The sequence below is a fragment of the Calidris pugnax genome, unplaced genomic scaffold, assembly GCF_001431845.1.
Source record: "Calidris pugnax isolate Ruff unplaced genomic scaffold, ASM143184v1 scaffold21, whole genome shotgun sequence".
Lineage (NCBI taxonomy): Eukaryota > Metazoa > Chordata > Aves > Charadriiformes > Scolopacidae > Calidris > Calidris pugnax.
Window position 1 is genome coordinate 4424991 of NW_015090770.1, and position 13362 is coordinate 4438352.

Sequence of the window (13362 nt, forward strand, 5' to 3'; positions counted from 1 at the left end):
AGTGCAGGCTGTTGGGGTAGCTCAAGGCTGTGATTCACTCTGGTCACTTTGTGCTGGATCAGCTGGTGCTGGATCATGGAGCTTGCTTTTTTGCCCTTTTATGGGAGCGCATTTAGGTGTGTCTTGTTTCTCTGAGCTCTGTTACGTGATAGCAGTGGGGGAATTAAGGAGATGGGCTGATTGCAGTTCTCCCTGCTCTTCCAGTTTGAGAAGACCTGTGGGAAGTGGTGTTGCTCCTTGTGGTGTACAAATGAGGTGCTTCCCAGAGGCTTAAATGGTTGGGGCTGTAGTGTGGGGACTCTACTTTAGTAGAGTATGGCCACAGGTGCACAGGGTGGTGTTGGCATGGAGATTCAACCTGCAGCATGATGAACAGAGCCTAGGAGCGAGGGGAGGCAGCAAGTAGTGGAGATTTGGGAACCTGTCTGGGTGGAGATGCACAGGGCAGTCAATACCTCCTGGATTTTCCTTTGAGATGGTAGTATGGCAGAGACAGGGTCTGCTAGGGAAGGAGAGAGTGCCAGGGATGTTCCTGACCCACTGTGACTGTTCAGCCGTAGGTACTGTCTGTGTTTGATCCAGTGTGCCCAGTGTAATTCCTTGTTCTGGGCAGAATAAACTGATCAGTTGTATAGGAGTGCAGAAAAACACTCTGAAAGGTTTCTGTAGCTGCTGTTCCAAATTCAAAGCAGATGTCTGGGCTCTCATCAGTATCTTACAGTAAGAAGGAAAGTCACGATGAGATTAAATTTCCAAACAGAGCAAATTCCCTCATTAACTAGTTAAATTTTCTAAATCTCACATATTTAGAAATCTGTCTGTAGATGATGAGAAAATAAAAGGGGTATTTTTTTTTTCTCTGGGAGGTCATTCCAAGAGACTGTGGTCCATGTTCCAGTGGAAAAACTTACATATCTAAATCAAGCAGCCGATCTCTTGAGGCATTGCTGTGTTGAATGGCAAATCAATGGGCCAGCGTCTAAATTTTTTTGTGGATTTTGAAGGTGGTGTCTGTGACTGTATCTCATGGATCTAGAGAAAGAACCCAGGAATAACTATTTCAAGTCTTCCCCCTGTTCAGCTCTTTGACCACAGCTTGCAGTCATGCCAGTAAAACCAGTTGTGCTACTGCTGCTGTCTTCTCTGCTGGTGTTGGTTTTGCAAATTGTGTTGTACAGAATAGCTCTTACAACCTGTGTCTGTATTAGGATCATTGGGTTAGGGTGATTGTTGGGGGCAGATGTGATCCTGCCTTGGAACACGAAATATTAACTACTGGAACAGCAGAAGAGGACAGAGGAGTCCATGGTGGATGCATGCAGGATGAGGTAACTTCTGCGCAGGTGGAATATAGCAGTCAGTATTTCATAAGCTAACTTTGTTTGTCTGTCTGCTGGGAGTTTTATTATGTCCTGACCCAAAATACATACCTGACTTCAAAACTAAATCTGCAAATGTCTGCTAACTTCAGCTCTTGCTTGGTCTTGGGTGCCCAGTTCAGTTGTGGTGGATGCTTCATGTCTTGAGGCATCAGAACTGCTCCCAGCAGCAGCATTCATCATCAGTCAGTGATGTGGGACATTGGTGCTTGTCTCAGGCTTCTCAATGTGTAATCTGAAGTGTTCTCCTTTTTCACAAATATATTAAGTTTACTTAAAGTATACAAGTGCTTTTCTGTGGTTTTATGAATTCAAAAGTCTCTCTAAGCAAGTATTCAAAACACCTGGTTGAATTCTCCTACAATTTTTTTCCCCTCACTTTGAGATTTAGAAGTTTGTCGTTCTCCACTTCCTTCCCATCCTCCAAGAAAGACTTCATAGACAGACTCCAACATGAGACAGCCAAAAGATGTCACCACAGTGTTGGAGACAAGGAAACTGAGCATGAAGCAAGATGGTGGCACAGCTGGGATAGAAATTGTACCTCCAGCATTCCCATTTGGGTCAGGTGTGGAAGGTCCAACAGGGAGCCTTTGGAGTGAAACCATCCCATGGGATGTGCTGCTCAGCCTGTTGCTGATTCCCTGCAGGAGACATGGGATGAAAGTTCCTGCAGTAGCCACTACATCTCTGCTGCACGTGGCACGGTGCAGAGAGTGGAGGAAAGACCTCATCTCTCCCCCATTACAGTCCAGAGCTGCTGTGTTAGTGCAGGCTGTTGGGGTAGCTCAAGGCTGTGATTCACTCTGGTCACTTTGTGCTGGATCAGCTGGTGCTGGATCATGGAGCTTGCTTTTTTGCCCTTTTATGGGAGCGCATTTAGGTGTGTCTTGTTTTTAAGCTGTGTTGGATGCATTTATTTGTCTGCCACGCTTGCTGAGCGTTTACTGTTAGAACAAGATGATGGTAGGTTGTCTGCTCTGATATGTGGAGCTGCCTGCAGGCCTTTCAACACCACCCAGGTATTAAAGGACAGATGCTTTGAGTTCTTTGAAGTAAGTTTTTGATGACCTCTTAAAAAACAAAACAACAACAAACCAACCAAAACAAACAACCATATTTTCTGTGTTGGGAAAGGCTGTGTTGCATCCCAGGAACTAATAAGAGCCTTGTTTACTAGAAATGATGGTGCCTTGAGACCTGTCGTTGGAGGGAGCCGGGAGAAGGGCTTGCTGACAGCCCTTAGGGCCTCCGGAAAGTACTCTGAGACATTACAAAGCAGCAGCAGATGCCAATTGAGCTGAATACTGGATGGCACAAATTGCTTTATTGACTGTCTTGGAGAACGTCTGGAGTCAAATAAGCAAAGTGGCAGAGCTGGGGCTGTGCCACTGTGCCTTTCTGCAGTGGGTTTGGGAGACGCAAGATCACTCTTCTGGGGGGCCGTATAAAAGTGGCAGCTGCTGACCCAGTATTTTCTCAGTCGAGGGCTGGAGGGGGCCTCAGTGCCCCTAGAAATGCTGGTGAGTTGAGTCCTACCCTGCTTGGAGCATGAAGCGAGACCCGTGCTGATGTAAAGGCCTGGAATAGCTGTGTAGCTGTCAGCACTGCAGCCTTATCTGGCATTTTGGGTGGAGAGCTGTCCTTCCTGTGCCTTGGTGTGGAGCGGTGCCCGCCGGCCGGCTTCCCTGGCCAGGGCTGTGCTGAGGATCACAGCAACGGGGTGGCTGCTGAGAGGGCCCATCACTGCCCCGGGCCTGTGTGACAGTCCTGCTGCTCCTGAAGTTCCTCCTGCTCATCTGTGTGTGTTAATTCAGGCAGTGCTTCAGTGACTGCTTCTGTGGTAAACTGGGGTGGGCTCTTCAGTGCAGTCAATCCAATACAACAAGGGCTGGAATTCAATTCCATAGAATCATAGAATGGTTTGGGTTGGAAGGGACCTCAAAGATCATCGAGTTCCAACCCCCTGTCATGGGCAGGGACACCTCCCACTAGAGCAGGTTGCTCAAGGCCACATCCAGCCTGGCCTTGAACACCTCCAGGGATGGGGCATCCACAGCTTCCCTGGGCAACCTGTTCCAGTGTCTCACCACCCTCATAGTAAAAAATTTATTCCTGATATCTAATCTGAATCTTTTTTCTTCCAATTTAAAACCGTTTCCCCTTGTCCTATCATTACACTTCCTGGCAAAGAGTCCCTCCCCAGCTCTTCTATAGGCACCCTTCAGACATTGAAAGGCCGCTATAAGGTCTCCCCGGAGCCTTCTCTTCTCCAGGCTGAACAATCCCATCTCCCTCAGCCTGTCTTCATAGGAGAGGTGCTCCATCCCTCTGATCATCTTCGTGGCCTTCTTCATTTGCTGATGATGCCCTGGGTTTTCCTTTCATCCATCTCTTTAACACACCTGTTGGATCTCAATCTCAATCCATATGTGATTTCAACTTTCCACCTCTGACCTTTCAGCAGTTTCGGAGGCAGGTGGCACGTCAGGGTTGATAAATGAATCCAGCATGAAAGGGAACAACACTTGGTCACCCCCAGCAGTTGTTTCCTCAATAGCTGCTCAAGCCACCACTGTAATCATTGCGCTAATTAGCTCTCCATTTCTATAAGCACGACAGCAAAAAGTCTTGGGAGGCTTAGCTCATCCTCCCGGTCTCATCCTGGGGGTGAACTGCAGGGTAAGTGGCTGTGTTTGCACTCTGCATGTGTTCCCTTTCATGTCTGAGCCGTGGGTTCCCCCGGCTCTTCCCGGCTGGCAGGCAGTTTGAAGAGGAGATGGATCCCTTCCTCTCCCGGGATCCCATTTATCCCCGGGGCACACCTCGGTAATTGCAGGCAGGATGCTGCTGTGCTGGGACTCTGGTCAGACAGCTGTGAGTGATGCCCGACCTCCACAGGCCCAGTGACTTCTCTTAAAAGCATTTCTAGGCTAATGAGGGCCTAAAGCCCTGTCCTCTCACCATACCCAGCCGGGAGGAGCCGGGCGGGCAGTGCCAGGACTTAAGCTGGTTTTGGAGCTGGGCGAGCATGTGTCGATGGTGGGTTAAATCCAGCCTGCAAGTAGAATGTGAAAACGAAAAGACGGCTTATAAAAGCACGAGGAAAATTCTCCCTTGACACATAAGGAGATTCTAGGTCTTGTCGGCACGCTGCAAGTGGTGTCGAGTTAAAAAAATGGCACGGCTGAAGGCCAGGTGGTGGGAGAAAACTGCAGTGGAGCGGTACGATGGGGGAAGTTTTGGGAGACTTGGGGCGGAGCGGGCTCTTTCCTTGCGCCCTGTGCGCAGCTCCCGCGGTGGCGTCAATCCACAGGAGGAGCCCCGGGGCTGGGGAACGGCCTGGTCCCTGTGCGGGGCTGCGGGCGGGGTATCGCCGCGGAGGGCGGTGGGTCGGTCCGGAGGAGGGAGAACGGACAAACAGACGTTTGTGGTAGAAGTCAGCCCTGAGTGGAGCCGTTATTAAGGACGCGCCGGGCACCCGCCGCGGTGCGAGGTTCCAAAAATTGCGCCGCGCACAAGACGGGCGCCGGTGTGTTGTTCTAAGGCGTTAGCAGTGCTGCCCTCACCACGCGTTCATCGAGCAGCCGCGCAACCCCCAGATAAGGACGGTTAAACGGCCACCGCGGCGCGCCGCCGGTAGGGGAGAGCTCACCGCGGCCTGAGTGCTCTGCGCCAGCCGGGCCGTTATTTGCATAGGGGGTGGGGCAACCGCGCCGGGCGGCGCGCCCCCTGCCGGCCGCCCCGCCATTAGCCGCGTCCGCGCAGCTGCGTATGTATAGATCCATAGGTACAGGTGTGTGCGGGGTGTTCGCCGCCCGCTGCGCTGGGACAGCCCTAGTGTCACCGCCTCGGAAGCCTGGCTGTCCCTAACGCCCTCAGCGCCTCCCTAAAAACCCGCGGAAAGCTCTCCCATACAGAACTCTTATGATCTATAGGGTTTTGCCATGTATTTAGTATACAAGCTGCACAGTGTATTCAATATCTTTTTTTTTTTTTTTTTTTTTTTTTTTTTTTTTTTTTTTTTTTTTTAATGGAAAGATAATCAGAGCCATATTTCAAACCGCAGCTTTTAAACTGTGCTCACAATCTCCCTTCTCTCAGTCCAGTCCCTGTCTCACTGCTGTTTGGCTACCCAGGCTGAGTAAAGGGCAAACAGACCTTACCCTTGGGTGATCAAATGAAGGTTTTTTTTTTTTTTTTTTTTTTGGTACTGTTATTAAATGGAGTTAATTAGGGCGGGGGTTCTATCTACAACCTGTCCTGAAGCTTCTCTCAAACAAAGCGCCTTTCTCCAGGTTTCAATGATGTCATGAAAGCGTTGGGTTTCATGTCTGCAAGTGAATAATTAGGCAGCTGTTAGCACGCACCGTTTTCTAATTACAAGTGTAATAATTACAATTAATTAGAACTGTTAGTTACAGCAAATACTGAAATCGTTATGCATATGGTACGTGTATGTTGCACATGTACGTGTACAAGTTGAGCACTGAGTGGCAGTTACAGTTGTTGGCTCTGCCAAGCTCTTGGCAGGGAATTTTGGCTTGTAGATGTCACAGGGAGCAATAATTTGGTGCTTTTCTGTTTTGTAAACCACTTGGCTTGTCTGTCGGGAGCTGTGCGAGGTGGAGCTGTGTGTGTCTGTGCAGCCCTGTCACCCGAGCGAGCGGTGCCGGTGGCGTGGGTGGGTGGGAAAGGGGAGTGGATGCCAGTGCTTCCATCTTCAGGTGCCTTGGCCAAGGCCCGGGGTGAAGGACTGCCCGCTAAAACACTGTCTGCCCTGTGCTTGCAGGTGGTTCTCCTGGGGATCGACATCCTCTCAGCGCTGGTGTCCCGCTTGCAAGATCGCTTCAAGGCCCAGATTGGCACAGGTAAGGGATGGGGGGATGCATGTGTGAGGTGGGGGTTGTCGCCGTTGCTTTGGTGGGGTCCCCTCTGTCTGCTGTACATACAAAGCCTTCTTCTCAGGGAGGCTTCCTCCCTCTTCCTCAGGAGGCTTTTGGTGGTTTCAGGCTCGTCCCTTCATCAGGCAAGGGGAGAGCAGAGGAGCCGTGACAGTTTTCTTCTGAGGGATTTGGATGTTCCTATTTTCTTTCCTCAGTGCTGCCGAGTTTACTTGATAGACTGGGAGACTCTAAGGACTCGGTGAGGGAGCAGGATCAGACCTTGCTGCTAAAAATCATGGAACAAGCTGCTAACCCTCAGGTATGCTCGACAGCCCTTTGCAGTGTGTGAGAGTGACTGGCTGCCTGAAAAGGAGAACTTTCTTCTGTCAGACAGAGGGTTTTCTCCTGTGGCTCTGTCTGAAATGGTTTCATCTCCTTACGCCTTGTTATGAGATATTCTCTTCATCTGAGAATGCTGCTGTATGTCAGGATACACATGGGAGTGCAAGTGTTGGTGGATTTTCCCAAGGATGGGATGGGTGGATGTCACAGCAGTTGTTCTGGGTCCTTGGGAGGTATGTGTTTTGTGTAAGCAAAGGCATCATTTTAGGTAGTGGGGAGTCACTGTGTAGTCAGTACAGAGCAAAGAAATAGCCTAAAAATGTCTTTCTACTTCTTGTCCTGTTCTGCTTGGATGAATGTAAAGCTTATATTTAAGCTCCAGAGATGTTATGGTGTACATCTACTAGAAGAAAGAATCTATCTCTTCCCCCACCTCCTTTTTTTCCTGTTTCACCTTCTTTTCTGTCTTCCACAGTACGTGTGGGACAGGATGCTAGGAGGATTCAAACACAAGAATTTCCGGACAAGAGAAGGGATTTGCCTCTGCCTTATTGCAACACTCAATGCGTAAGTCAGAACCTCCTGCAAAGCTACGTTAGGTACACAAGCCTGCTCTGTGACTCACACCCCTGCTCTTCTGTTCTTTCTTCCCAGATCTGGAGCTCAGAGTTTAACGCTGAGTAAGATAGTGCCACATATATGTAACTTACTTGGAGATCCAAACAGCCAGGTGAGCTTTTTGCTGTGAAGTCATGTCTGAAGGTTGTGCTGATTGCCTTGTTGGTAAGCGGGGCTCTGTGTTCCATCTGGTAAATTAGCTAATTGTGCTGCTGGTGGTGAACTCTGAACAATGCTGTTCATTAAGAGCCCTTGGCTGGTTTTGAAGAGGTGTGATTTGAATGCCTAAACCAGCATATCAATTACCACAAGAGCTCCAATAGAACAACGTGAATCTGCAGGTGAGATGAACAGAGCAGGAGGCTTTTGTGGGAAGGGAACTCCTGTGCCTTACAGCCCGAACGCAGGGGAGGCTGCAGGGTCCCTCTGGGCTCGGTGCAGCACCCGTCACCTTTAGGGAAGAACCAGTCTGGGCAGGGAGGGCAGATGGGACCAGTTGGACAGCCTGGCCATGTGCGCTGCCAGAACTTGTATGGGGAGATTCTGAATCCTTATTCAGAACCTCCCTGTACAACTGGGGGGGGGGGGTGAAGGCAAGCTGTATAGGAAACTTTAAATCAGCGATGCAAGCCAAATGAAAATTCGTGCTGAAAAAAATCTGTCACTTCTTCGTGCTTTTTGTCCTGCCCTGGGTAGGACCTAACCTGAAATTAGATGCGATTACGTGAGGTTGGAGAGAAAAGGGGGTTGGGGAAGCAGCATTCAAACTTCTGTCACAAACATGTGTACTAGCAGTTTTTTAATATCCCTGTTGCCCTCCCAGCGTGGGTGACACGTCTGTGATCCAGGTCTGGAGTGGGTGTTTCACTGGAAGGAAGTGTGGGGTGGCCAACTGGGGAATGGGTTTACGTTGGCTCTGGGGAGTTGGGCACGTTCCCGTGGCTGTCTGGAGGATGGAGTGTGGATCAGCCTTCCCTCGCTGCTTGTGCCAACACAGGGGGATAAACAGGTTACGTTACACCCAGAAGTTTCTAAGGAAGTTTAATGTTCAGGGTCTTTTGTAGTTCTGAGCTGTGACTGAGCAAGATGTTACTCTTCAAGGGAATGCTAAGTTTAGGGCTTGGACTTGTTCACAGGCACCTACTTTGGTCCTGCCACTGGCGGGCTGTTGAAAGAATCAGAAAGTTGATGAGGACACTGAGATGTGTTTTCCCTCATCTTCCATGTGCCTGGCACAGCTCGTTATCCCAGTACCCAGCTGCAGGGGAGAATGAGACTGATCTCTTGCGCCTTCTCCTGGGTCTGGTTCCTCATCCCCGGAAAGCCCATGCCTGAACTGATCAGACACAAATCAAAGCGGCTCCTGAGTGAACCAAAGCTCCCCTAGGGCTGCTGCTGCCCCGCGAGTGTCTTCTCCTGACTCTGGGAGCCCTGATGCTCGGTCAATGCTGCCCTCTCTTGGTGAGAGATGATGGAGACACAGATCCAGGGGGAGTGCAGTGTGTTTCCCTTTTGTTGTGAGTATGGAAGCTCTTCTGTTACTGCCCTCTTCAGAAAGAGTGTTTTTGTTGTTTTCAACTAATATAATTGTATAATCCAGTGAGCATCTGGTATGAAAAAAATACTTAAACTATGACTGTTTTCGCAAAAAGCAAATTGAATGTTAAAATTTTGTTGTTGCTGTGGTAGACTAAACCAAGTATGATAGTAGGGGCTCCCTGCCTTACCCAATATAGGGTTTACCCTGCTCCTCTGATTAACTTTACACACAGAGGCAGTCACAGAATCACAGAATCTTCTAGGTTGGAAGGGACCTTAAAGATCATCTTGTCCAACCGTCAACCTAATTGACAAAAATAGACACCCACACAACAAACAAGGAGCATCATCACTAAACCATATCTCCCAGCACTACATCAACCCGTCTTTTGAACACCTCCAGGGATGGTGCCTCAACCACCTCCCTGGGCAGCCCATTCCAATGTCTGACATTCCAGTCCTTCTAGATCACTCAGTGAGGACCTCCATGGTCATCTGAAGTGCATATTGTGGCTGGAGGGTTATGGCAGAGCTTGTTGCCATGTCCTGTCCCACTGCAGGCAGAGCCACCTCTCCTCCCTGGCTGTCAGAGGCAGAGAGTGAGGCTGGGTTAGCGTCTGCTTACCCACAAGTTAGTGACACCAGAGCCCCCTGGAGCTGTGCCCAGAAATCCTGGGTGGTGGCATACGGGGCTGATGAGTAGGGAGAAGAGAGGCAAGAACCTGAGTAAGGGCTGGCATGAGTGAAGGCATCAGTTCAGAAAGTGGTGGTGACCTCCTGGATGGGAAGGCTGTGGAGCAGGAGAATGGGGAAAGATGAGTGTGAGTCAAGCGTTAGTCTTTTTTTTTTGACTTGGAAGCTGGGCACATGTGCCTGCCTTTTGACTCCCACCTGTAGGTGATTCTAGCTCATGCCCACAAAATATCCTGTGTCTAGTCCTGACTGTGGAGATGCTTGGGTAGCTGGTCATCTTCTGCGAAGCAGTAGCGCATGGGTCCATAGGTATTTCTGGAGGCAGAGCAGATGGCTTACCTTCGGTGGCTGATGGAGGAAGGGGGTTCAGTGCAGAAAGGTGACACTATAATCACATTTGTGGCTCTTCTGTTGGGTGAAGAAAAAGGATGTGCTCAGCAATTTCTTGCAAATCAGTCTGGAAACCATGCAAAATTCATGATGAGTCGGGTGATTGATTACTCCTCTCTGCCCCTGTATTTTGTTATCAACACAGAAACGTAAGTTTGTAAGATGGTATTAAAAAAACATTTGTTTTATAATGTACTAGGAATATAGGGTCTGTTCATGTCTCTCCTTGCTCTTTTTTATTCAGTAAATGTACCTGTTGCACACAATGGGTGGAGTTGGGCAAAGGCAGCTGAGCTCCCTGTGTATGAAACCCTTTGTCTTATGTCTTGATTGCCTTTTCAATTAAATGGAGTTGGGCCAAGGTAGCTGAGCTCCCTGTGTATGAAACCCTTCGTCTTATGTCTTGATTGCCTTTTCAATTAAATGACACCTTCGGATACTGTTAATATCTGAAAGGCAGGGATGGAAGCTCCTTCATGAACTCTGCGGTAACGTGTATAGTGGCAGCTGGTGTTGCTGAGAAACATGCAAATTTCTTTCTCCAACGTAGGGCAGTGATTTATTTATTTAAATTATAAAGATGATTGATTTCTCTCGTATCTCTCATTCAGGTTCGAGATGCAGCAATAAACAGCCTCGTGGAAATTTATAGACATGTTGGTGAACGTGTAAGGGCTGATCTCAGTAAAAAAGGATTACCCCAATCTCGGTAAGTTAAAAATGTCCTTATGCCTTCACTATTTTTGGGCAACATTTTATTCTCGTACCTGCCTTCCTTTAGAAGGGATCAGGAGCTGCATGACTGAACCTTTTTCTGGGATCAGGGGGTTTTGTGGTTTGCCTTTTTTTTTTCTTTTTTTCTTTTAATTCTACAAACACTCAGGTTGCACTTAATGTGGTTCCTGTACCTTTGCACAAGTATGCCACAGTGTCTTTGGTAAACCAATAAAGTTATTACAGATGTGTAGTTAGCAGATAATGGGATGTGATAAAGATCTTCTGCTCCATCGGACCTGTGACATGAACGGGAAAGAAGTGTTAAGGCTAAAAACAAATGTGTGAAGCTGTTGTTTATGTGGCATCTCTGCAAATAGTTAGAACAGGCAAAGTAGTAATGAACTGGAAATACAGTTAGACATGTCATCTTCAGTAATGTGTTTCCGATTGTATCTCTTATCTCTCTGTAATATATATCAGTTGCTTTTCAGTTTTTCTTATCAGCCTTTGTATATTTTGATTCTTTTTTTCTTAAATTTTAAAATAATTTCTCTCCACACTGACACTTTTGACAGTGCTCTCAATGACCTGAGTGAAGCAAAGTTTATCCTATAACATCTTAAATTAGAAGAATCCTAAAAAATAAATTCACTTATTCATGGTGTATTTTTTTAACTTTCAAACAGGTTGAATGTAATTTTTACAAAATTCGACGAGGTCCAAAAATCTGGAAACATGATCCAGACTTCAGGTGGTGAGTAGAAGTACTTGTATTCTCTTTTGAGCATTTTTAGCAGTTTTCAGTTGGTGGGGCATTCAAACAGACACAGAGCAAGCACTCATTCTGTTGGGGAAGAGAAGTATTGGTTGATTGTTCAGAAATACACATGTAGGTTTTGCAGAATAAATTGGTGTTCAGTTGGTCTGCTCTGTCTTCCTGGTAGTATCAGAAGGAGAAAGAAGCTTAAGTTTCAAGAACAGAAAGTGGTGTTAGAGCTTGTCCTTCTTTTCCTCTTGAGTGTCATTAGGGAAACACATCTTCTGTTTTCAAGTCCATGTGCATCTTTGTTTAAATTGTTCATAAGGTAAATTAAATAGTAATTGAAGAGAAGAAGCCTTTTCAGTTTAATGCCCTAAATAGCACAGAAAGTGTACATATTAGTGTAACTGTGTTCCATTTTTTATTGTTTATGGATTGTATTTTGCAGCTCCTAAGTTTGTGTACTTTGTATATTTATAACTGATAGTCAAAGCACTTATCAGAGCCTTAATTCTGTTTTTCCTTGTCTGAGAAGAGTATTTTGCTTGCTTTAAAAACAAATTATTACTGCTTTTCTTATAGATAAGCTTATGAGCCGGGAATTATTTTTAATAAATATCATTCATTTTTAGGCATAGATTCTTGAGAGTATTATTGGTGAGGGGATTAGTCTTTCTGCCAATAGCCAAGCAGAGCAGAGATGAAGAACTTGGGTTCAGTGCTGTGGGTTCCTATCAAGCTCACACCCTCTGCAAGGCCGAGAGGGGAGAGGTGATGTCCTCAGTATTTCCCACCATGCTCTTAGAAGCAAAGGTAGCAGAGAGATATCTGCTCTTTTAAATTGGAAAAAATATCTTTTTCACTTCTAGGTGCTATTCTTCTTGCTGTACCCATTTTAAAATACAGTAAACTTAATACCTGCAAGAAAAAATAAAATGGACTTATTTGAAAGTTCTGATGTTATATTTTGGATATGTGATCTGAAACGTGATGTGATTCTCTTGTACATCTGGGAATGCTGAAGACCTAGTGTGGGTTCCTTTGGCGGAATGGGTTTAAACTGTGTTTTTGCACAATGTGGGAAAATATCAACTGCATAAGTAACTGAGGCTTACAGTGGCAAAAAAAGTGCAGTTGAGAAACAAATATCTATGTACTTTTTTAAAAAGAGGAAAGTAAGTATCTAATCCCTTAGCAAACATCTTAAGGTTTACAACCTCCAGGTGTTGCAACGGCCTAGTTCAAACTGAAACAGGCTTACTGCAGACCCAACTCTTCTGCTTTTCACTTGGCTAGGCTAGCTTTTGTTTGTTTGTTTTGCCAGTAGTGCCATAATATGGATTTTCAAAAAAGTTACTTTGATGCATTGTTGTACTATGCAGATTGCTGTTGTCTGGGGGTCAAGGAGACAATCTTGTGCTCTGTGGTGAGATGTGTTGCTACATGGAGATGTTAAACAAAAGCTGTGGTGGGGTGGGATGATGGCTGTGGGTGGGATTTCTATTGGCTTTCTTCTTTAGTGGGAGAAGGAAAGATTTTGGAGCTTAATGTGCCCCTAGCTAAATTTAAGCTAAATTTATCGAGAGTTTTTTCTAATCTAAATGAAGGTGATCTTAGTTGTGACACATCCGATTTTCTGATTAGAAGAGTAGAAGAGTATATCATACTAAATAGTACGATACAGATGAGATGTGTAAGAATAAACATCAATTAAGAGCAAGAAACTAGTTATCTTAAATGTGCAACGTGAGTTTAGCTCTACAGTCATTTTTGCATGTACATGTCCCAGAACTGTACCAGAGACATCGCTTGTGAATCGTTGGCTTTTGAGAGGCAGTTCTGATCTCTAGACTGAGCATCCCAGTGCGTGCTGTGGTGTGATTCCAGGCTGCTGGCACGACTGAAGATATCAAAAGGAGCAAGATGGGACAATAGGGATGACCTCTTCAGGGCTGACAATTCGTAGAGTGCTATCTCTTTCTAAGAAAGCAAATCATCTATTCTAAAATTCCTAAGAATGGATTCCTTAGGAACACTT

The 13362-nt window shown here is 46.6% G+C and overlaps 1 protein-coding gene across 13 annotated transcripts in view; it reads left to right on the forward strand.

Moving 5' to 3' along the window:
• CLASP1 (cytoplasmic linker associated protein 1) overlaps positions 1-13362 on the forward strand; it is a 178113-nt gene that overhangs the window by 34193 nt on the left and 130558 nt on the right. For all 13 annotated transcript variants that reach the window (XM_014939521.1, XM_014939528.1, XM_014939553.1 and 10 more), the window contains exons 2-7: positions 6172-6250; positions 6481-6584; positions 7083-7174; positions 7262-7337; positions 10459-10556; positions 11251-11318. In XM_014939521.1, the coding sequence (XP_014795007.1) occupies positions 6172-6250; positions 6481-6584; positions 7083-7174; positions 7262-7337; positions 10459-10556; positions 11251-11318 (517 nt within the window). The remainder of the gene's footprint in view (positions 1-6171; positions 6251-6480; positions 6585-7082; positions 7175-7261; positions 7338-10458; positions 10557-11250; positions 11319-13362) is intronic.